This window comes from Podarcis tiliguerta (genome assembly GCF_965153285.1).
Source record: "Podarcis tiliguerta genome assembly, chromosome: 10".
In the NCBI taxonomy this organism is placed as follows: Eukaryota; Metazoa; Chordata; class Lepidosauria; order Squamata; family Lacertidae; genus Podarcis; species Podarcis tiliguerta.
The window spans coordinates 54419152-54442695 of NC_139543.1; the positions used below are offsets into that span (position 1 = coordinate 54419152).

General features: G+C 43.9%; 1 protein-coding gene across 2 annotated transcripts in view; it reads left to right on the forward strand.

The window, feature by feature from the left end:
• The window catches only part of PKP2 (plakophilin 2), a 51259-nt gene that overhangs the window by 6609 nt on the left and 21106 nt on the right, over positions 1 to 23544 (forward strand). For both annotated transcript variants that reach the window (XM_083401463.1, XM_083401464.1), the window contains exons 2-4: positions 12276 to 12382; positions 13728 to 14416; positions 16463 to 16598. In XM_083401463.1, coding sequence (XP_083257589.1) covers positions 12276 to 12382; positions 13728 to 14416; positions 16463 to 16598 — 932 coding nt within the window. The remainder of the gene's footprint in view (positions 1 to 12275; positions 12383 to 13727; positions 14417 to 16462; positions 16599 to 23544) is intronic.

The window sequence follows — 23544 nt, forward strand, 5'->3', positions numbered from 1 at the left end:
AAACCTGTCTGGATTGCATTCTGTTGTGGATAATGGGGTGCGTGGCTTGGTGAATATTTAGGATTGCAGCTGGCCAGGTACTTTCCGGGTAATGAGGTCTTCCCACCGTTCCTTCTTTGGCACCTTTCTTCAGTTTGTTATCTCCTTTGTCTCTCCTGCCCAATCTTTCTTCTTTCAAATACTTGTGGCTCTCCTCCCTCCCCCCCCCCCTTATCAGAAACTTGAGAAGGGGAGAGGGGTCTGTTTTGATTTTCCTCCAGATCTAGTACAGACGCTTTAAGATTTATAATCTGCATGGGTTTTTACTGTGTGGAGGAGTCGGTAATTCAGATGTTTCTCCCATACCTGGTGGGGTGGGACTTAATGTTGTAAATATTGTAAAAACCGTGAATGAATAGTTGGCGGCAGGTTTGTTTTTTTAAAAAAAATACCAGATTTTCCCTGGAAAAGGTAAATCTGGATTAAATGGGGCAGAGTGTTTCAATGACAACCATATTGTGTAGATGCTGCCCCCATATTTATAAATGGAGAAGATTTAGAGAGGGGGAGAGAGGTGTTTTTCTCAGAGTAGACTCCCTGAAATGAATTAACCTGACCAAGTTAGGTCCATTAATTTCAGTGACTCTATTCAAAGTAAAACTTGAATACTACCGAGTGATTTTTAATGCATTAAGTACAATAATATGTACTGTATTAAATTGCTTATATTTCACACAGAAAGACTTGTGTTACAACAAATTCTGTACCTGAACTCAAACATTTTGTGGCTTAGGTGTGTCATTCCAATATAATATGAAAGGGTTCCAGCCTAGATCATAATGAAGTTGCTGGTAGTATTCACATTTCCTACCTTGTTATGTGTAATTGCAGTTATTTCCTCCATAAACATAATGCCCCATGTTTTATAGCGCTAGTAACATAAGGAAGGTAGTTAGTTATGTGCCAGCTTTGCAACAATAAAAATCCCCAATATGGTGGATGCAGTGAAATCACAGTACGTAGAATTGTTTCTTTAAAAACAACAACACACAGTTGTCAATTTACAACATTGCAAGAGTGGTGTGGTTGCTGCTGGCATGTGATTCATTCCACGCTGCTTCTTGACTTTAGGATGTTGAGATCATGTGAGAAGAAACTGCAGCTGCTTTTTGCTTCTCTCTCTGTTTCCCAACCCTCCAAGAAGAGGCAACATTGGTGTGAGAAGTAGTTGCATCATCAGCTCCTCCCATGTGACCTCCAAGTTGAATCATTGCCATAGCATCCTGCAAAGTGACCACAGGGGAATGGGACTGACACTCCAGTCGTGTAAGAGCTTGTCATGTGGGACTGGGCTCTACAAATAACCTGCTTTGCACACGGTTGCTGTCTGTCCTGTTGTGGCTGTGCAAATTATTTCCGCTCAGTAAATAATCGTCTGTATCTCTGTCCAGAGTTTTATCTCTCAGTGGCGAAACTGCTGCCTTTTGTGCGTAACTCATTCGGCACGTCTTAGTGTGAAATCATGTTGCCACATTACCTCATTCATCAACCAGTGAGCTACATGTTATCTGCTCACTCACATAAAAGTTCATACATTTGGCCTTTCCATTTTAGGTCTTATCTGTTTGGGCTGTGTTTGCATGCAGCCCGTCTTGGCTTTCGTACGATTTCCCCCCTGCCCTGCAGGGCTGGTGACTCAAGGCTGAATGGTTCACCAGATAGTCAGTCTGAATTCTCAACCCAGTGTTTGACTCATGTATTTATTACCCCTTGCCCTGAAGGCACCTTTCCTAAATTGGTCTGCCTTCATCTGACTGCCTGTCCGCACATGGTAGGCAGTGTTAGAAACTCGGATATACGGTATATAAGCTAGCTGCCAAATGGTTCCTTAAACCAGGGTTGCAGTTGCCAAAACAATGCCTAGTTGCCAGGATGGGGCCAGGCAGCTCAAAAGTCGTATTTTTCAAAAACAACTTTTTGATTCCTGAAATACATCCTGCTTGCGCAGATAAAATATAACAGATAGAATTCTACAGGATTTGTTGCTAGTGTGTGAAACAGTCAAGATCCAAGGAACCCCAAGATGGTGGAGATGCCAGACACCATCCTGGCACCTCAGCATCTTCACTTGGTCACAAGTGGCTGATAACCACGTGCATAATGCGCCTGGTGAACTTTGAGCACTGACTGTAGGCATGTCATTAGCATTCTGCATTTGGATGGTGTAGGCCAAGGGTAGAGAATGCAGTATCCTGGAAATGTAGTTCAGCTTTTGTCAATCTCAGTTAGCATGACCATTGGTCATGACTGATGGGAGTTGTAGTCCCAAGAATATCTGGAGTGCACTATTCTAACACAGGTATATACTACTACAGGAAATTGACAGGATAAGATCAGGTGGCCTTTGGCTATTGTGAGCTTCTGGTACATTGTGTTCTGGATCAGTAGTGCCAATGTTGTTCTGTGGGTGAATGTGTGGTCCAGCCTCACAGCAGTCAACTAGGCCAGATGTAGGATGTCCTCAATTCTCTCCTAGCTCTGCTGAACACACAGTGAGAACAATGTGATGTATTAGTTTGAGTGTCCAGGGCTGGGGAGATCCAAGTTGAAATCCATGCTCAGCTATGAAGCTCACTGGGTGACTTGGCATCACTCCTACACTCTCGCTTTCACACACACACACACACACACACACACACGCTTGGTCCACATCAGAGGGTTGTTTTGAGAATAAAATGTGGGGCAGAAGGAAAACTTGGGACTCCTCAGAAGAAAGGTGGCTATCAAGTGAAATAAACAAACAGGAAAATTTAAGGACCAGTTCCCACATGATTTAATGACCCACCCAATGTTACTGGAAGCTACACATAGCTGTTAAATGAATCTGATGTGTGGTTTTGAGCTCCTCCTATTCAGTGGGGAAGACTGAATCCAATGCATTTGCTTAAGATCACATGAGTGTATCCCACTGACATCTGACTTGTGTTTGGCTGGGATATGGGGGGTGCCATGCCTAGACTGTGGAATTCCCTTCTGAGGACTTCCAACAGCTCACACAAGTTTTCTCTCTTAGCAGGCATTTCGCTTGCCAACAGAATAAAAACTCAGAAGTCAAGGGAGTTTGCCTGCTGTTTCCTGATCTTTTAAAAATCCTTTAAAAATTCTATTTCCTGACAGATTACTTACCTTGGAACCTAACTCCTCACTCCTTTCTTGGTGCAAAGAAGATAAACAAACCAGGAAACCTTGGCTTTCCATTCTGTCTGAACCTGGGATCATGGTTTGTTGCTCCATAACAAGCCACAGTTAACCTGAAGCCATGGTTTGTTGCTGCATCGCCTATCATGACTGGTTGCAAAGCAACAAACCACAGTCCCACATCCAGGTGTACTGGGAAGCCAAGGCTTCATGGCTGGTTTATCCTGTGTGCACCAGAGGAGGAGAGAAGCAGGAACAATCGGGCAGCATCCTGCTCATTCCTGAGAAGCCATAAAAACTTTGGGTCATCCTGGGTGTGTAATTTGTAATTATAAAAAGAGAACTGAGAGAGAAAAGCTTCTGGATGTTGAACAATGTCTCTGGTTTTACGGTAAATGCCACCCAATTGTTTACTCAGAGTGTATCAAAAGAGCTCTGTAAAATACTTCTTTATCTGAAGCCAGCCAATGAGGAGGCAAGGCAAGCTGGAACAATGGCTATGCATGCAAAGCTACCAAAATATACCTACAAAGGGGAAAGCTCCAGAAACACTTAACTTTCCTGCGAAGCATTTGCACTTGGCCAGCTGGGACATTGTTATGTTACTTGGAGTTGTTTTGTTGCTTTTGGCCAACTTTGTTTTCCCCCAATACGCTGGTATTTGGGGCATCTTGCATTTTTGAAATGTCAGGGATTTTGAGAGGATAATGTTCATAAACAAAAGCATGAGTTGAAAAACTGAGAGAGCTTGCACACTCATTAACGTAAGCTAGATTTTCTACATAGAAGATTCTTCTGTGTAGGAAAGGATATGTTTTGCATGTGGTGACTCTACTTGTGTGCGCTTTGTTGGGTGTATGTCTGCTGGAAAGGCGCAGAGCTGTGGCTACAGAGTTATACCCTGCCTGCATGTTTGCGTGCATGCACTTATCAGATGTGACAGTCTGCACAGCAGACCATTTTAAGAATTTCCCTACATGGAAATGGATTGTCACTCATTCAAAACAAATAAGGACTTTGCACCTGACAGTTTCCTCCGCTGCATTGCTTCCTCGGGCCAACTGTATTCTGTACCTTTGAGCTTTATTATTTTCCGCAAGGTAGAGCAAGAAGAACAAATTGGTCTTGTTTCTGCTTCATGCTAAACTTAGACTTTAATGAATACAAGCAAATACCTGTGTTTGTCAGTCATTTATAAATACTTTGAGCACACGTCATTGCGATTTGGATATTAATAGTAATCATAAGGACTAGTTAGTTGAGAGCCTAATGACATCAATGGCTTCTCCATTGAGTAATCTCAGGGCCGTGGGTTCAAGCCCCATGTTGTGGGGGGAGGGAATTCCTGCATTGCAGGGGGTGGCCTAGATGACACCTATGGTCCTTTCCAACTCTACAATTCTATGATTCCATGAAATATATCCTAAATGAGGGATTGCTCTGTAAATAAATTATTGCAGTCATGCTTATCTTGGAATACTTGGGGCAGGGCCCAATTTTGCACTGTGGTTTCCCTTTTGCCCTCCCTCAGTTAGACCGTGCTCTGGGAACATAAAACCAGCCGTTTATTCACAATTGCTGCAACGTTTGCCAAACAGTAAACATCACTGAACAAATAGGCGTGTACGCAACAGACTTACATATTTTGTGGGTATCGTTCGGTTTCTTTCCTGCAATACTGTGTATCAGCGTAAGGGGAATTATCACCCTGATTACAGATTAGCCACAACCCCAGGGAGGGAGGAGCAGGGAAATCTGTTCACTTTGAGGGCCACTTTCCTTTCTGCGCAGCCTTTTGAGGGCCATGTGCCAGTGGTGGGCAGGGCCAAAGGCAAAAGTGGACGAAGCAACAGATGTAAAAGTAACCTTTGTACAGGAGGCTTGTTTCTACACATACTCTGACACACCCCTCTCTATCCTCCATTCAGACAATCAACAGGCATTATCTAAGTTCAAGGATGAATTCCTGCCAGGCAAAAATATTTGCAGTGCATATTGGGACAATGAGAGGTGTGGCCTTGGGGGAGAGAGTTTTGAGGGCCAGTGAGAGAGGCTTGGAGATCTGCTTTTTGTCCCTGGAATTGTGGTTTCCTACCCCTGAAGTAAGGGACGCTGTGGGTAAAAGCCTCAGTGCCTAGGGCTTGCCGATCGAAAGGTCGGCGGTTCGAATCCCCGTGGCGGGGTGCGCTCCCGTTGTTCGGTCCCAGCGCCTGCCAACCTAGCAGTTCGAAAGCACTCCCGGGTACAAGTAGATAAATAGGGACCACTTACTAGCGGGAAGGTAAACGGTGTTTCCGTGTGTGGCTCTGGCTCGCCTAGAGTCTGTCAAGACTGGCCTGTACGGGCAGGGGTACCTTTACCTTTACCTTTACCCCTGAAGTAACAGTGTTTATTTAGGACCACTCTGAAGGCATCGAAAGGCTATTGACAAACTCCATTGTTTATTTATTTACTTCAGATACTTTTATTCTGGTAGGTTCCAAAATGTGTTGCATCTTAATTCTTCAGTGTTACGAGCTGCACTTTCTCCTTGTGTGTGCAGCTTAGGGATAGGCCTGCCAGCTCTCCAGCTTTGAAGAAGAGGCATCTAGTGTTAAGGCTGTAAAGCCTCTCTTCCTTCTCGCATTGAAATCTAATCTCCCTGCTTAGCCTTTGTTCTCCATAATTGCTTCTGCTTTGAACAAACCTGGAAGAGTTTTCTGGCACCTTAAAATACCTAAATCGTTTATTGTGGCATACGCATTCATAGAGTAGAGCCCACCAACTGGTTAAGCGTACTCTAGTCAACAAAATAGTATATCTTAATATATCACAGAATCATAGTTCGAAGGGACTCCGAGGGTCATCTAGTCCAACCCCCTGCAATGTAGGAATCCTAATAATTCTGTTACTCTTAAAGTGCATCCACAAGATTCTCTTCCACATTTGCAGACAGGCATGGAGCTATTTCTCTGAAACCGCCAGCCTTCTAGGAAACCTTAAAAATGATGTTCCTGGCAATTAAAGAAAGTTGCCCAAGAGCTCAGCTAGCCTGATAGAATTGCCAGAGCCTGCAAGCTAACCAAAATGAACTTTGTGTAACCCAATTGCTAGATCAGAGCATAGCCCTTACAAGCCCAGTTTGCTAATTAAATGAGATAAAGCTGCTGAAGGAAAGCCACTAAATCTATCTCTAGACAGACATGGTATTCATGTATTTCTGGCAAAAAAAATAAATTAGCAGGAGATGCCTAAATTAGATTAGTTACATACCGAATAGAATAATAAGGAATTGTGTTAATGTTTAAAACTCTGCTTTAAGGGTTCTGATGCTGTGTTTATCTGTAAAGCAGGGTAAATGTAACACATCTTGATTTTAAGGCTGAAGTCTTATTTGAATGTTACTGAAATTTGTTTATTTTTTAAACAAAATTTATACACTACTAGTTTGTAATAAAACCTTTAGGTGTTTTACAAAAAACAAAGCAATTGTCCAGTAGCACCTTAGAGACCAACTAAGTTTGTTCTTGGTATGAGCTTGTGTGCATGCACACTTCTTCAGATACACTGAAACAGAAGTCACCAGACCTTTATATATAATAATAATAATAATAATAATAATAATAATAATAATAATAATAATAATAATAGAGGGGTATTACTCAGAAGGGTGGTGGGAATGGGTGATTGGCTGATAGGTGTGGTAAACCTGTTGACGACTGTTAACGACTTCAATTGGTCTTACAGGAAAAAGCAAGGGATGAGATGGCCAAAAATAGCTTTATCATGTATAATGAGATAAGAAAGCTCATACCAAGAACAAACTTAGTTGGTCTCTAAGGAGCTACTGGACAATTTTTTAACTTTATATATATATATTTCTACTGCATCAGACCAACACAGCTACCTACCTGAACAAAAAACAAAGCATTCAGATTATCAATACAAGACTGTTAAAAACAGGTATTAAAGACATTCAAAAGATAATCAACACAGGCTTTCGAAAATCTGCATGGGTTTCTGAAAACAAAAAAAAATCTGCATAGGGCTTTCAAAAACAAAAATGGTTTAAGCATCCCTGACCCACAATATGCTTTTTGCATATTGCTGGCAAGATGCCCAACATCCTGTTAATTTGGGGACCAGGAGGCTGTGTGAAGGAGCTGTATAAGATAAGGGTCCCTGGGGAGGAAACAGAACATATTGCAGTCACTGCAGGATCCCTGCGAATGTGTTGCTGGGCTATCCAGCATCAGTTGTGAAGTGACTCTTTGCACAGCCAGTGTTGCAAATGCATTGGTTCCCTATCCCCACGCAAGTGAATGGCAACCATTCACTCATTCGAGAGACAGTCAGAACAGGTGCTCTCTAAGGCACCAGAGATGTGAGCCAATCTACCTTGTCTCCGCTAGCAATTCCTGTAACCCCAAGCCTTTGAGAACCATGCCTGCTTTAATCTACACTGGAACGGGATGGATGTTGGTAACTGGCTTCTGGATGTAAAGGACCTGCAACAAAACGTTGCAGTGTGTTCTCCTTCCTAACAGGATCCTTTCTGTTCAGGCTTGCGGCCAGCAATTCCCTCCGAACAGGGCATTCAGCTCCTCCCATTGGACTCCTCTCGCCTCCTCTCCCAATGCTTGAATATCTGCAGGGAGGATTCTAATGGTATTCTGCTGAACAGGGTTAGAGTCTCCAGACTTTCAATGTATAAAGGTTGGGACAGGAAGGGGTGGGGCTGATTTGTGCAAAAGCAGCACCTGAACACATACACACCCTTCCCTGATTTGAGCCGCACAAAGAAGGCTTGTCTTTCTTTTCCAACTGACTCGGCATTCCGTGGTGACTGAGTGTCCTCTGTACTCATTTGGTTATTGGGCTGGTTGTCTGTAAAAAGCGTTATTGTGTCTCTGCAAACATCAGCGTTCGTCTGAGCATGCTGATAATCTCCTCCTTTCTCCGTGGCCCTGTTTTAGATCCACTTCTGTCAGCACGCACCACCTGAGTTCAGTATTAGATGTGAACCCCACCCTGCCCAGGTGGAAGAACAGCATCCATTTTTTAATCCACATCCTTACAACTTTCCTGTGAGTTAGCTGCAGAGCCCACCCATCTATTAGACCAGGGACGTCCAGCTCTCAAGAGACTGCGATCTACTCACAGAATAAAAAACTGGCAGTGATCTACCCCTTTTGGGGGTTGGGTTCAGGTCAAAGCTGTTGGCCTTTTTTTAGAGGGGCAGGTCTTTAGGGGAAAAGGAAAAAGTCACTCACCAAAAAATTGCTCAGGAAACAATCAGCCTTTGGCAGAGCTGGCGAGCAAATACAGTGGTACCTCGGGTTACATATGCTTCAGGTTACATACGCTTCAGGTTACAGACTCCGCTAACCCAGAAGTATTACCTCAGGTTAAGAACTTTGCTTCAGGATGAGAATAGAAATTGTGCTCCGGCAGCACAGCGGCAGCAGGAGGCCCCATTAGCTAAAGTGGTGCTTCAGGTTAAGAACAGTTTCAGGTTAAGAACGGACCTCCGGAACGAATTAAGTACTTAACCCGAGGTACCACTGTACTTTATGCAACAGAAAATTTAATAAATAATAATATTGGGGGTGGTATTGTCTGTTTGTTATTATGGTATGTATTTTTGTTCTTGTAAGCTGCCCTGCGATCTTCGGATAAAGGGCAGTACAGAAATTTAATAAATAATAGTAATAGCCAAAAACAAAAAAGGAAACAATCAGCCTCACAGCAAAAAACTCCATCATTCGTTCTAGCGATCATGTGCGAATGGAGGACAGGGCGAGGGGCCGGGTGTTCTTTCTTCCCCCACAAAGGAAAAGTGTGGGCACTTAGAGAGCCCACAATCGACTGTAACCTCATAGGGATCAACCAGTCAATCACGGTCGACCACTTGGAAATCCCTGTTGAGTATGAATTATATGCAGGCTGTGTGTGTGTGTGTGTGTGAGAGAGAGAGAGAGAGAGATTGGTTTGTTTTTGTTACATATTTTGTGTTCTTGTTTTTTATGCTGTGAACCACCTGTGATCATCAGATGAAGGGTGGTATGCAAATTTAATAAATAAAAATAATAAGCAGTCAGAGACACATGGACACGCCTAGGAAGATTTCCAGAAAGGATTGGGAATTTTTCTGGCTTATCTCCCCCCACCCTTGAGGGCCACCTTTGGCAGGTGGGTGGGACAACACTTTACAAAGCACCTATATAAACTACCATTGTAGACGATGGCAGGTGATTGACAGGTGGGATGTCCCATCTATCTGTCAAAGTCCCTTGTACAGCGCTTGCCAAGCATCTATAACAGCCGGTTGAACCGACAACCAGTTGAACCACAGTACAAGGGGCTTTGCCAGCCTTTGCTTAACACTTGGGGAAATGCTGAGTGAAAAGACTTACTGTGGTTCCTGGCTTTCATGTGTTTAGGAGCCCCCATACATAGTACTTTGCAAGCCAGCAAAAAGCAGGATTTATTCCTTCTGCCCGTCAGCTGACAGTGGGACATACAATGTCAGGTGTGGGGCAGGTGGCCACCATTTGAGTAAAACGGCCTCGTGGGTTAGCACAGTTGGTTAGAGCATGGTGCTGATAATGCCAAGGTCACAGGTTTGATCCCTGTATGGGTCTAGATGGCTAGATGATCCATGGGGTCCCTTCCAACTCTATGATTCTATCATTTGGCCAGATTTGGCCCAAAGGCTGGTGATTCCCCACCTGTGGTTTTATAGCGCCATCAATGGAACTGCAGCCTGCTCCATTGGAGTGGATATCTGTGAAGTTGGTTTACAGTACCATCCTAGCTGAACGTTGCTTCTGAGGGCACAGCTCTGATTTAGTCCAATTAGAGACAGGGCAGTGGTTGATTTATCGCCCTGATTAAGATGGCAAATGCTTTAAGCCCTAATCTGTAGAAACTTAAATTGAAATCTCGGTTAACAACTGATCATCCACAAAACCGTTCCTTGAGGATTATCACTTTCTAATCTGATGCTGGAAGTTGCACGAATGCCATCACAGCAAACGTGCAGTATCTGTGTCAGTGGTGGATATGGACAAGCATCTTCTGTTTGCTGATCTTTGGCTATATGTGAAACAGGCAAGCTATAAATTGTTTCATGTGGAATTTTTCCTATCTCAATATCATTTGCATCTTTACTCTAACTGATCTTGCACCTTCTACCTCTGCTCTGTTTGCATGACATGTTTAGTCTGTTGTTTAGAAGCCAACCCTGAGGCCAGGGCCTGTGTATTCTGAATCGAAATCAAAACAACACTTTATAGAGCACCTATATAAACTTTCATAGGACTTGCCTGATTTTCTATGGTGTGACGCACAAGGCATGGGGTCAGTTGAAAAGACAGCACTGCAGTATACAAAACTGGGAAGGGTAGAGGTGTTCTGTGCAGTGCCTAGTAGCAATCGGAGTGGACCGAGAGGAGTAGGACAGAGGAGCCAGCAGCCCAGGTCACAAACCTCTGTCTGTCAACAGGATTGACTTATCCCATCACATCACTTCACTGTGGTAGCTACCAAGCACTTCAAAACCACAAACACTGAGTTTCAGTGCTTATACACACCATCCCCTAAGGAGCCAGCTAGGATCGGCTTGCGACAGAGGAGTGGGAGCCCAGTTTGTACACTAGAAGTACCACCACTCTTTGCCTGAACAGGGGGCTAACAGCTGGCACTGTCATTGTACCAACTGACTGCACAGGTTATTACAAGCTTCTGCATTAGGTGCAGGTAGCAGGACCTACAACATATGAACCAGACACTCCTCATCAGTTACAGCCGGTCCATTCATCAGCTCTCCTCATCTACCTGTGGGTGGTAGCTAGTGGCTGTGTTTTCAACATGCATTGCCTGTGCTTTCCATAGGAATGTATAAAGGAATGTATCTGGTGTACTCCAGAAATTTTGATCTACCGCAGCTCCCATCAGCCCCAGCCAGGACATAAGAGTTGTGGTCCAAACCTTCTGGAGGGCGCCAGGACGGAGTGTTACACTAAAAGATGTTTCTCTAGCCTTTTCTCTGAAAATATCCAATGAGGAAAATCCCACAGTGTTCTTGGCTAGGTCTCCTTTTAAGGTTTTGACCAAGTAACCTCTTTCACCACTTTTTAAAACCTGCTGCCATCTAGAGTAATCCCTCCCAGCTTTTCTGACCTCAAAAGAGTCCCGCAGCCCCATCATTGCATAGACAAATAATCCATTTTAATCAGCAGACTTGATTTGCTGGGGGACCGTATGTTGAGAGATACAGCCTGGGAGAATTTTTTGTTTAAAATTAGGACAGAAACCAGATTGTGGCTGAGGAGACAGAGCAACAGTTCAAATAGCATGACCTCCTCGGATCCAGTGCTCTCTGCCTCTCCCATTTGCAATAGAACTACTTAACCTTCCAGGTATGGATGTGAGAGTTTCATTATCTCTCAGTCCTGCCCTGCACACCATGTGCCATATGTCTGCTCTAAATTTGCAGAATTTTGCTGGTTGCCTTTAAAGTAATGTGAGGATAGGAATTAGAACAGTATTGCTTGCTGTGGTTTGTAACTGAGTGATTAAAGAGATGTCAAAGCAGGGAGATCAGCTGTAGAGGTAGAGGAATGAGAAGAAACACAGCAGTTTATGGACACACCCACAGCATGAAAGTGTGTAGTTGTCATCTTGCATGAACAGCTTCCTCAATTTAAGATCACCTATGGCAAGGATAGACTTGCAAACTGTTACGCACTTCTAAGCTATTGTTGGTATTGTTGCTCTTATTAATACTGACCTCACTAATGTAACACATTTATTTATTTAATTTTATTCATATTCCTTCCATCATGGAAGCCATGATATGTGAGTCACCCATCCAAAGCACTAACCAGACCCAGAGTTGCTGAGCTTCAGCCAGGTAGTTGGCTCAGCATTCTGACCCTCTTAAAATTATTCCTCCTACTTATGCAAAATTTGCAGGGTTCTTTTGAGCATGTTGATGCGCCTCTCTTAATTTTCAGTGAGTCCTATTTGATGGTAAAGCCGTCATAACTCAGCACCTGGGTTCACTGTTAATGTGTGCAATGTGCTGTGAACGTATTTCTCATGCCTTTGTACAGGGAGTCTGCATCGGACTGCCAGCGTTCCAGAATATGTGTTCATAGCAGATGAAACAGACTTTGCTTCAAGACCTCCCCATGGAACTTCATACTATCCATCTTATCAGGTAAGGAACACTGAAGGAATATGCACACACACACAGTGGATGTATAAATGAATTGAGATGCCTGTCCTCCTTGCTTTGCTGTGATGGATAATGGCTGGATCATAGTTAGGTTCATCCATTTTATACTCTTGAGAATGCCTGCTGAGTTTTCCTCTCATGCTTGAAGGCCACCCATATCTTAAGCGTTGCTATAATTCCACAAACAAAAGTAATCTTCTGAATAGAAGATTTGCTGAGGAAAACTGGCTTAGTCACCCAGTTCCATTGTGTGACAAATGGGCTCCATTTTATGTTATCGATAATGTGATAATCGAAGGACGGAAAGAGAGATTGTTGCTACAAAAGCTATGTGTTTGAGGTTGAGGAAGGAATGGTGCATTTAGTTTTACAAAGCAGGATCAGAAATGTTTAAGGGAGCTAACTATTCTTGCGTACAATATTAGATTCCAGGAAGGAAACTAATCCTTATTTCAGACGCTAGAGCTTTTGATTGTACATGAGCCAAGAGGAATTCTGCCTTGTTTATATTTGTCATGCAGGTTGTGGACCCTGTGTAGACTAAATCATCTTGTGTGGCTTAACTTAAGTACATCTCCCAGCTTTTAATTACAGTGTCTGAATTTATCTAATTACTTGCTTTCTCCATTATCAATAGCCTCCTTTGCACCTGCATCAGAGTTCTCTGTGTTCTCAGGCTTTGATTATGTTGTAGTTGCATGTAGTTTTCTTGCTAAATTACAAAAAAAAGTAACTGCTCTGGAAAGGAGGTAGAATGGAAAAGTCGTGCAAGCCTTTGAGGAAATACCGAAGTTTTTATATGTTGTATAGGGCAATGGAAATGCTTTGGAAACTGCACAACTGTAACTTAACCTCCTGTGAAGGACTCTCATTGCTAATAACATCCCAGACATCTATTGGACAGATGGGACATTTGTCCCAGGAACTCATAATGCAAAGAATAATGAACAGCTAAGTGCTAGGAAAGAAGGAGTGGGGAATTATGCTAGCCAGAGTGATGAAACAGGTAAATCCCCACTAAATCACTGGGTAATCTTGGGCCAACCAATATCTCTTAGCCTAACCTGCCTCACAGGCTTATCATGAAGCCCTGAGCTTCCTGGAGGAATGAGCAGCTGTAAATGTAATAAATGCAAAGGGCTCAGGACATACTTCCTCACAAAGTGCATACAGACTCAGTTTCCAGAAGACGTGGCAATGGCCACATTTTCCCATGGGATCATATACCAAAGGAATTTCCCCCCAGAAAACATTCCACCCCATATCACTGCCTTATCGTGATGTTCTTTTCTTTGACTGTATTGTCCCTTTTTTGTGTGTTGAACAGATAGGATCGCAAAGCAGTTATGAAAATGGCTGGGAGCCTAGAATCCTTTCCTATAGCTCCTACAGGGGCATGGAAGAGACATCTCAAAGGCAGCCCTTGAAGAGATTAGAGGTTTCCCCCAATGGCAGCCCTGGCAAACTGGCACACTACCCAAACGACTTCCATTACCACAGGGCTCTAACTGTGAGGCATGGCGAAAGCAAGAGATCCGGTGCCGTGCCTCCAAGGTACGCTCGCTCCGAAATCCTTGGCTACGGAGGCCAGAATGCTGCAAGCAGAAGGTATGCTGTGCAGAGGCAGTTCTACATTGGGTCCGGTAACGACACGGAGGTTGACAGCGTCCCAAACAGCCCACGGGTACCAGTCTATCAGCGTATTGGGACCAGTCGGAGCATGAACAACCTTTTGGAGAAAGAGAGTTACCCGACTTCTGGGTATGCCACGGGACAAGTCAGGACTCCTGTTGCTTCCCAAAATTGGTCTCAGAACAGGCAGTCTCAGAACAGGTCCAGCTGGCACCAGACGACAGTCAGGTCTCAGAGCACAAGGGAGGCCTCTCAACCAGCTTCGATCGCCAGCGCCACTGCCGAGACAGGGAGGAGGATGGCAATGACAGCAGCTATGGCAGCCGCAGCAGGAAGTGGACACATTCTTCAAGAACGGGCCGGCACTGTTGGATCTCAAGCAGGGTAAGGTTTAACTCCACCCTTTTTTAGACACACCATCTTGTGTCTTGATCTTATCTAGTTTTCATGAACAGTGCACCCAGTTCATGGGACTTTGCAAATCCGGCAAAGATCCTGACAAGGCTTAGCAATGTAAGAAAGCATCCGGCTCATCTTGTCTATGTGCATACTCAGCAAACAGGCACTCATGGAGCTTATTTTATTTTAACCTTCCCATGTTGACACAGAGCTTACTGCACATGTATCTTACATAACATAGGCTGCAGTCCACTGCACATTTCCCTCCCATTGAACTAAACGGGGCTTCTGAGCAGACATGCTCAGAATTGTGTTGTTGGAATAAACTATCTTCCAAAGGCAGCAGATCATTTTTATTTCCACTGCTATGTATTGTTTTCATAACGATATCTTGCCTTACTCATTGCTGGAATTCCTACTCCAGTCTACTGAGTTATAAGAACATGATTTTCTGTACTCTGAAATTAACTTTGCAGCTGTTAAGGTATACAATGTCAGGAGGACAGAAAGGGTTTGTTCAAGATGTCAGGTCAGAACAAGAACTGAACTTCTGGTTAGGATAACAACTGGATTGAACAGAACAGCTGAAATTCCCCAGGTGACTTGTGATGTTTGCTGTCGATTCCAGGTTGGCTCAGTAGTGCAGATATAAACAGCTGACATTTTGATTTCATCAGCACTTGAGAAGTGTAGGAGAAAATGGATAGAGCTCAAAACACATTGCTTGAAACCGGCATTGAATGGGGCAGGGCATAATGAGTTGACTATCCAGTTAGAACCATTTAAACATTTTCAGTCAATTAAATTTAATCTGGTTGCTCTTTTCTAATGTTTAATATTACTTAATTTAAGGCTATTCTGGGGGTTTTTTTAAAGTACATGCAAAAATGTGGGTAAAGACTACTCCCTCTTAAGAGTCACGTGTTGGCTTCTCTGTCATGCTAGTTTGATGCACTAACACAACAGGCTAACTGGGGCTGTAGTCCAACATCTAAGGTAGAACCTTGGAAAGGAGGAATCCTGTTGTGTACGGTGATGTACAACAGTAGCGGCAATTTATTTATTTACAACTGTACTGCAAGTGACATCTGAAGCATGTGACGGTGCCACTCTTGCCTATTACATTCTACATAGTGTGCTGAGATCTAGCAGGGCTAGCCCTACCGTTGGGTAAAGTGAGTCAGCCGTCTCAGGCAGCTGATTCTTAGCATCATAAAAGGACAGCCAAACATTGGCTATTTAATTTATTGTTGTTGCTATTGAGAAAGGAGAGGTGCTTGCCTGCTCCCAGAGCTACCATTCCCAGAGCAGCTTCATCTCTCTTCCTAAGGACCTCTGTGACGAGAGTTCTCCTAACAAGTCTCAGCACCTTTAGCCAACTACAGCTCCCAGAATTCTTTGGGGGAAGCCACAACTGTTTAAAATGGGCTCATAGTTCTTTAGATGTAGGGTGTGGGTGTGTGCCTTACTTTAATTTGTGCTTTTCCTGGTATTTTATACCCACTGTTTACTTTTCCCTCCTCTGTACCCATCTCTTTACTTACCTCTGCCAACTGCGGTAAGTTCATGTATTTCACAAAACAGGATATGGCCCATAAAAGCTTATACCACAGAAAGTATGTTAATCCAGCCTTCCCCAACCTAGTGCTCTTCAGCAGTTGTTGGGCCACAACTCCCATCAATCCCAGCCAGCATGGCCAGCAGTCACCATAGGCCAGGCTTCCTCAAACTCGGCCCTCCAGATGCTTTGAGACTACACTTCCCATCATCCCTGACCACTGGTCCTGCTAGCTAGGGATCATGGGAGTTGTAGACCAAAAACATCTGGAGGGCCGAGTTTGAGGAAGCCTGCCATAGGTGATGGGTGTTGCAGTCTAGCAACATCTGGAGGGCACCAGATCTATTACTTATTTACAGTGTTGTTTTCAATCAGGCTTGTTGCTTGACATTCGCAACCTGCTAAAGAACATCCATTAGTTCCACTCATTTTGCAGTCTGGGCTTACAAAGTGTTCATGTTTAAATCGCCCAGGAATCCAGAAGGAGAGATGACTCTGGAGCGTGCCGTAAATATATTGCAGACTGAAAATGCTTCGTCCCCTCGGGTCCTTCCAGCAGTTGTCTTCATACAGCATGAGAGTTTCCAGAGAGCAGAAGCCAGGAGGAAAGTGAGTAAACTATTTCTTACTTATTGTTGCTCTTTACGGAGGTTACTCTTCCACACAGAGTATTGCATCCGGAGCTGGTATGGGAGAATAATGGAGCTAAGAGATACTAGGGTTGGAAAGACCTTCTGGATGAAATTCTCTTCGGATATTAGTGCATTTACCTCTGGATGAACCCCCTCCGCGCACTGACTATGCAGCGGGATCAGACTGGAGACAAACAAATCTACCTTTCAGCTTGAAATCCAATTTTATCTAGACTTCAAATCTTGGAGAAAAGGCTACATAAGTGCCATATTGTTACTTGGAGTTGCCGTGAATAAAATATTTTTTGGAATCTGTAACTTTTAAAAATCCTTTGGCAGTAGTACTTAGGTGAGCCAGAGAAATAGTAATCCAGTTGACATTTTCTTTACTTTTACTGTTAATGCCTCGGCACTCTCTCATTTCAAATATGCTTTTCAATACTGCATGTGACTGACTGTGTGATCAAGTATATGAGAGAGGTCCAGTGCTCAAAGTGGGCAGGAATGCCATCCCATTGCTTTTCAGTGGATGTAAGAACATAAAAGGAGCCTGCTGGATCAGGCCAATGGCCAATCTAGTCCAACATCCTGTTCTCACGGTGGCCAACCAGATGCTTATAGGAAGAAGAAGAAGAAGAAGAGTTTGGATTTGATATCCCGCCTTTCACTCCCTTTAAGGAGTCTCAAAGCGGCTAACATTCTCCTTTCCCTTCCTCCCCCACAACAAACACTCTGTGAGGTGAGTGGGGCTGAGAGACTTCAGAGAAGTGTGACTGGCCCAAGGTCAACCAGCAGCTGCATGTGGAGGAGCGGGGAATCGAACCCGGTTCACCAGATTACGAGACTACCGCTCTTAACCACTACACCACACTGGCCTTCACGCAGGACTTGCACCAGGGCCCTCTCCCTTCCTGTGGTTTCCAGCATCTGGTATTCAGAAGCATACTGCCTCTGACCATCAAGAGATGCTACGAAAAGCAAGATTACACTAGTGTCACAAAAGTCTCTTAACCTAGGCCCACAGTTGTTTCTGGACCTGGGGGAAGCAAGTACAGTGGTACCTCTGGTTACATACGCTTCAGGTTACATACGCTTCAGGTTACACACTCCGCTAACCCAGAAATATTGCTTCAGGTTAAGAACAGAAATCGTGCTCCGGCGGCGCGGCAGCAGCAGGAGGCCCCATTAGCTAAAGTGGTGCTTCAGGTTAAGAACGGATCTCCAGAATGAATTAAGTACTTAACCCGAGGTACCACTGTACTGCAGCAACAGGCACTTGCCCCAACCTTGCTGGGAATTAGGCCTTGGACTAGAAAAAGAAGCTCTCTACTGCAGTGCCACTTCAGCTCCACTGTTTCTGAGTTTTAACAAACAAAGCTCACACAATGATGCAGATGGTCTTTAACTTCACATGTCTTTCAAGTGCTCCGAATGACTAGCTTATTGGCCAACAAACCTTGGTGCCTCCCAAAGAGAGTGGCCAAAAATAAAGGCTATAAGTTTGCATAAAATTTATTTGTGCGCTAACTTTTCAGTATAGATGGAGATTTAGAAAGAATGGGATGTGTCCAGTGCTGGCCATACACTTGAGTAGTCCCATTGAAATTTATAGACATGACTAATGGGTTCATGAATTTACATAGGTCTAATTCTGAGTAGAACACAACCCACTTACTGTAACATAGTCTATCTCACCACAGAATGGAAGTTTGTAGGGAAGTCCTTGTGCCTGCCCAGTCTACTGCCCTGGGGCTGCCTATTGATGTGTAACTTCCAAGCCTGCCCTCCCTTTAAACTGGACTTGGACTAGTGAGCCTTGCAGATAGAGGATGTACAGGATGAAGCATGGTCACCCTTTTCCCAAATGGAGGTTCATGATTTTTTTAAACCATCAATTAAATCAAGCTTGAGCCCATCATAGCACCAGATATCAGCATCTTGCTCAGTATGGGTGTTAGTCCCTATGAACAAGAATAGGGTTCACCAAACATTGTGGACACATTTGGAAATCTAAGAAACTGCCATGGGCACAACAAAATACCCATTTTACTGGGGGAGGGGGACTTGTGGTACACCCCCCCCCCCAGGCAAAGCACCAACACACAAATTAACTGCAGGCAAAAAAGCAGTCAATATCCCTACCAAAGAAGCAGACCACACAAACAATAACAAAATCCGGTTTTTAAAAAATGAAAGTGGCCTTGCTGAGCATCGGAGGGTGCCATGGTGCCCACAGACACCATGTTGGATGCTGCAGAGAAGAGTCCTGTAGACCTGCTTCATGAACTGGGTATCTGAGGGGGAAAGGTTCTTGGTGGAAGCAAAGGCATGACTCTTTCTAAATCTGTATGCCTAACAAGTCTCCAGCCATAAAAGGAAGAGAGGACCCGGTGTTCCTTTACCAAAGAACATGTCCTCACCCCAGGGGTTTATACTGGACAATCTTTGAGACACCTCCATCCTCCATAATTCAGTGTCAGTTCCAAGTCTATATTTAATATAGCAGTAGCTGTGAAAGCGTGTTGTGAAGCTGTTTACATAACGGCTCAAAAACTATTCAGACAACAGTATCTAATCTCTGTGCCTCCATAACAGAGCAAGAGGAATAGACCAAACAGGAAGGGAGTAGCATCGTATATAAAAGATGTGTACACTTGTGAAGAAATCCATGACCTGGAGCATGAAAAGCAGATTGAGTGTATATGGATAAAAATTATCTTTGAGAATTCTTGGAGAACAGGTGAGGTCCCTACAGACTGGAGGCAGGCAAATGTTGTCCTCATCTTCAAAAAGGGAGGAAAGGAAGACCCAGGTAACTACTGACCAGTGAACTTGACATCGATACCAGGGAAGCTCCTAGAAGAGATAATTCAACAGTCGGTCTGTGAGCATATAGAAAAGGATGCTGCGATTACTAAGAATCAGCACGGGTTTCTCAAAAATAAGTCATGCCAGACCAATCTGATATCTTTTTTTGATGGAATTACAAACTTGGTAGATCAGGGAAATGCTGTGGGCATTGTGTATCTTGATTTCAGTAAGGCTTTTGTCAAAGTCCCCCAGGATATTCTCACGAGGAAGCTGGTAAAATGTAGGTTGAACGAGGTAACTGTTAGGTGGATTGGTATCTGGTTGTCTGACCGAACCCAAAGAGTACACATTAATGGTTCCTCATCGTCCTGGAAAAAAGTGACAAGTGGGATGCTGCAAGGTTCTGTCCCGGGCCCATTGTTGTTTAACGCCTTTATAAATGACTTGGATGAAGGAATTGAGGGGATCATCAAATTTGCAGATGACACCAAACTGGGAGAGCTAATGCCTCAGAAGACAGAATCAGAATTCAAAATGACCTTAACGGATTGGAGAACTGGGTGTAAGCTAACAAAATGAATTTCAATTGGGACAAATGTAAGGTTCTGCACTTAAGGCAGGAAGAACCAGATGCACAAATGTGGGATGGGGGGCACCTGGCTTACTAGCAGTACTTATGAAAAGGATCTAGGGGTCTTGATGGACCACAAGCTTAACATGAGTCTACAGTGTGATGCAGCAGCAAAAAAAAACCTAATGCTATTCTAGGCTGCATCCACAGAAGTATAGTGTCCAGATCAAGGGAAGTAATAGTCCCACTCTAGTCAGACTGCAATTGGAATACTGTGTCCAGTTCTGGGCACCACAGTTTAAGAAGGATGTTGACAAGCTGGAACATGTGCAGAAGAGGGCAAGCAAGATGATCAAGGATCTGGAAACCAAGCATAATGAGGAGCTCTTGAAGGAGCTGGGTATGTTTATCTTGGAGAAGAGGAGACTAGGAGGAGATAGGATAGCCATCTTCAAATACAGAAGACGGAACAAGCTTGTTTTCTCCTGGTCTGGAGGGTAGGACTCGAACCAATGACTTCAAGTTGCAAGAAAGAAGATTCTGACTAAACATGCGCAGAAACTTTCTGACAGCAGGAGCTGTTCAGCAGTGGAACAAACTCCCACAAGAAGTGGTGGACTCTCCTTTCTTGGATGTTTTTAAACAGAGGTTGGATGGTCATCTGTCAGGGATGCTTTAGCTGATATTCCTGCACTGCAGAGGGTTGGACTAGATGGCCCTCAGGGTCCCTTCCAACTCTAAGATTCTATGTATCTCAGCCACTGATTTATAGCAAGTTGCTGAGCATTCCCAAGGTGAGCTCTCCAAAAGAAAATACTGTCACTTTATCAGTGTTTTTCCTGGGAACCCTTTGTCCTAATCTGGGAGGAAAAAGATAGCTCTGTGCAGACCATTTACTCTAGCCTACTTCTCAGCAAAAGTCTAGTTTACCCAGCATATTTTTTCCTCAAGCACTGGACTCCACTTAAGTCTTCTGCAGGTATATGTATTGCTGGCAAAACTATTTTTAAAAGCCGTAATTGCCTTTGACTTTTCTGACTAGAGATGGCAAGTCAGCTGTTGATGTGGTCCATCTAAAGTTTGCGAATCAATCATATTGTACCAATTAAAGAACAATGCTATAGACACTTCAGCATTTCACATGGAACCATGATAGAATAAAATAGGCACTGGTTTCTTGTTTCAAGTGTAGCCAGTGGCTCCCTCCAGTTACTGACTGCAGCTCCTGTTTGGCCATGCTGGCGGGGACTGGAGAGCGTTGGAGTTCATGAACACCTGGAGAGCACTATGCAGCTACTCCTGTTCTGTTTTACTGAATTTATCTTCATAATTGAAGTCAGTCGCATAATTGAACCCTTTCAAATGCATTTCCCCATCACTTCCTAACCACAGAAAGTCTGTCTTTGTATTTCTAAATGGATTTGTTGCACCGGAGTGTTTAAATTGACTAACTCTGCAAACCTCCAGTTTTGGTATGTGGAGGTTTCACATGGTTTAATCAGTCTAAACATTCTGGTGCAACAGACCCTCTCATTCTGGTCCGTGAAGGAATCCCTTCCACAAAAGACTGTAATAGTCTAGAAGCAAACAGTCTTGTCTGCAACTCATTCCACCAAAAATAAGGGTATTTTTAAAGGCTTGGAAACGGGTAAGCAAAGCATTTGTAGGAAAGTGTGTGGAAATGACTGAAAGCAAGAGGTGGTGCTCATGGTTCCATGCCAAAGCATGAGGGTAACAGGAGCTTTTGTTGAGTTTCACTTCTGCGTGTTCTCAGCACCTGCCAGCTAAATTCTTCATTCTACCACAAAGCTCCTCATCGCTGCTAAGGATTATGTAACATTTCCATGTTTTTGTACGTGCACTTCTGTCTCCACAAAGAGAGGTTTGTTCACCAGAGAAACCATTGCATTATATAACTTTGAACTAAAAGAATAAACAAGTTACTTCACTATAAACCATTTGATTCAGAAGAAGCTACAAAACTGAATGTGTCGTTTGACAAATTTCTCTGGAGTTAGAGCCCTTACAATTTCACCAATCTCGCCTATAGATAGGGGTATACCACCCAATGTACCAAGCGCACCGTCAATGTTACATTATATTGATGTCACTATGCCAGCACTGCAGGGAAATGTATCCATGCAGATGTTTATTTGAAGAGGTTTCACCCATTTATCTGATCCAGGAGTGGGGAAATGTCTGTTCAGAGACCAAATGCCTCTCTGCATCTGGCCCTCTGAACTCTCTCTAGACTATAGTTCCTCCTCTGCCACACCCCTGTCTTCCCAAGCCACACCCCCTCACTGTCCCTGCTTCACAGCTTCCTTCAGGTTTTTTGCCCGGATGTGTCCTTGAACTATGATCTTGCTTCTGGTTTGCCTGGATGAAGGGGTGTGCAAGTTTGTGTAAAAACTAGAGTTGGAATGCAGCTCAGCTTGTCTTGAAGACTGGTGGGTCTGCCTGGGGAGAAAGTGAATAGACAGAGAGAAACCTCAAAACATTTCAAGGTTATTGACCTCATTTCCTACTTCATATTTGTATGTCTCCTGCTGAGAACATGCAAGAATGGGTCTTTGAAACTCCACCTTAGAAAAGATCCTGCTTCTATCTACCAGTCAAGCATGCATTTCCTTCAATAAACTGAGCTGTCCTCATTTTCCAAACTCGGAGTCTCAGTGTGCTCCTCCAGCAGGGAGGGATTCAGTGCTCAGTTCCAGCTTCTGCTGATACATTTAAATTTCACATGCCTTCAGCAGGCCTATTATACAAAGATCAAAAATGGCACCCATTGCTCTGTCTACTTTTGCCCCTGGGGCTTCTCGCCGCCAACTTCTAGGCATAAGGCTGCCCAGAATTTGACCCTCGGACTGAAAAGGGCTTTCCCACCCCACTTTAAATGTTGTTGAATTGCATCTCCCACCATTCCTAGCCAGCATGACCAATGATTGTGGATGATGGGAGTTGTAGCCCAACGTTTGGAGGGCACCAGGTTGGGAAAATTTGGTCTAATCCTTAGGAGATAGGATGGAATGATTCTGTAGCCTTCTGCATTCAGACTGACTGGCCTGAGAAGAAGCTGCTGCCAAGCCTGCTCCTACCTAAAAACATCAAAGGCCTTCATAAAGATAACATCACACCCCAGGGCCATAGACAGCAGTCTTTGGCCAGCCAGATACCACTGGAAAGTGATAAGTAAATTGTGAAGGTCTCGCCCTTTCCCTATTTACTTCTCATCTCCCTTCCAGTGCCATGCATGTTCCTGCTAAACTCAGAGGTGTCATTTTAGCCAAAGTATTCAATAGCCTCATAGCTAATAAACATGGGGTTGTTAGAAGCTTTACACAGAATGGACCTAATGAAATTAAAAGACCTACACTATTCACCTCTATTCTGTATGACTTCATTTGCAAAAGCATTTTCATGCTGCTTTTCAGCCCTAACAGGGGCCCCCCAGGGTGGTTGACAAGAAAAGAAAAATGCCACAAAACCCGTTTAAACCATAGCAATTAACACTGAGCATGAAAAGCCCCAGAGCAAGAGT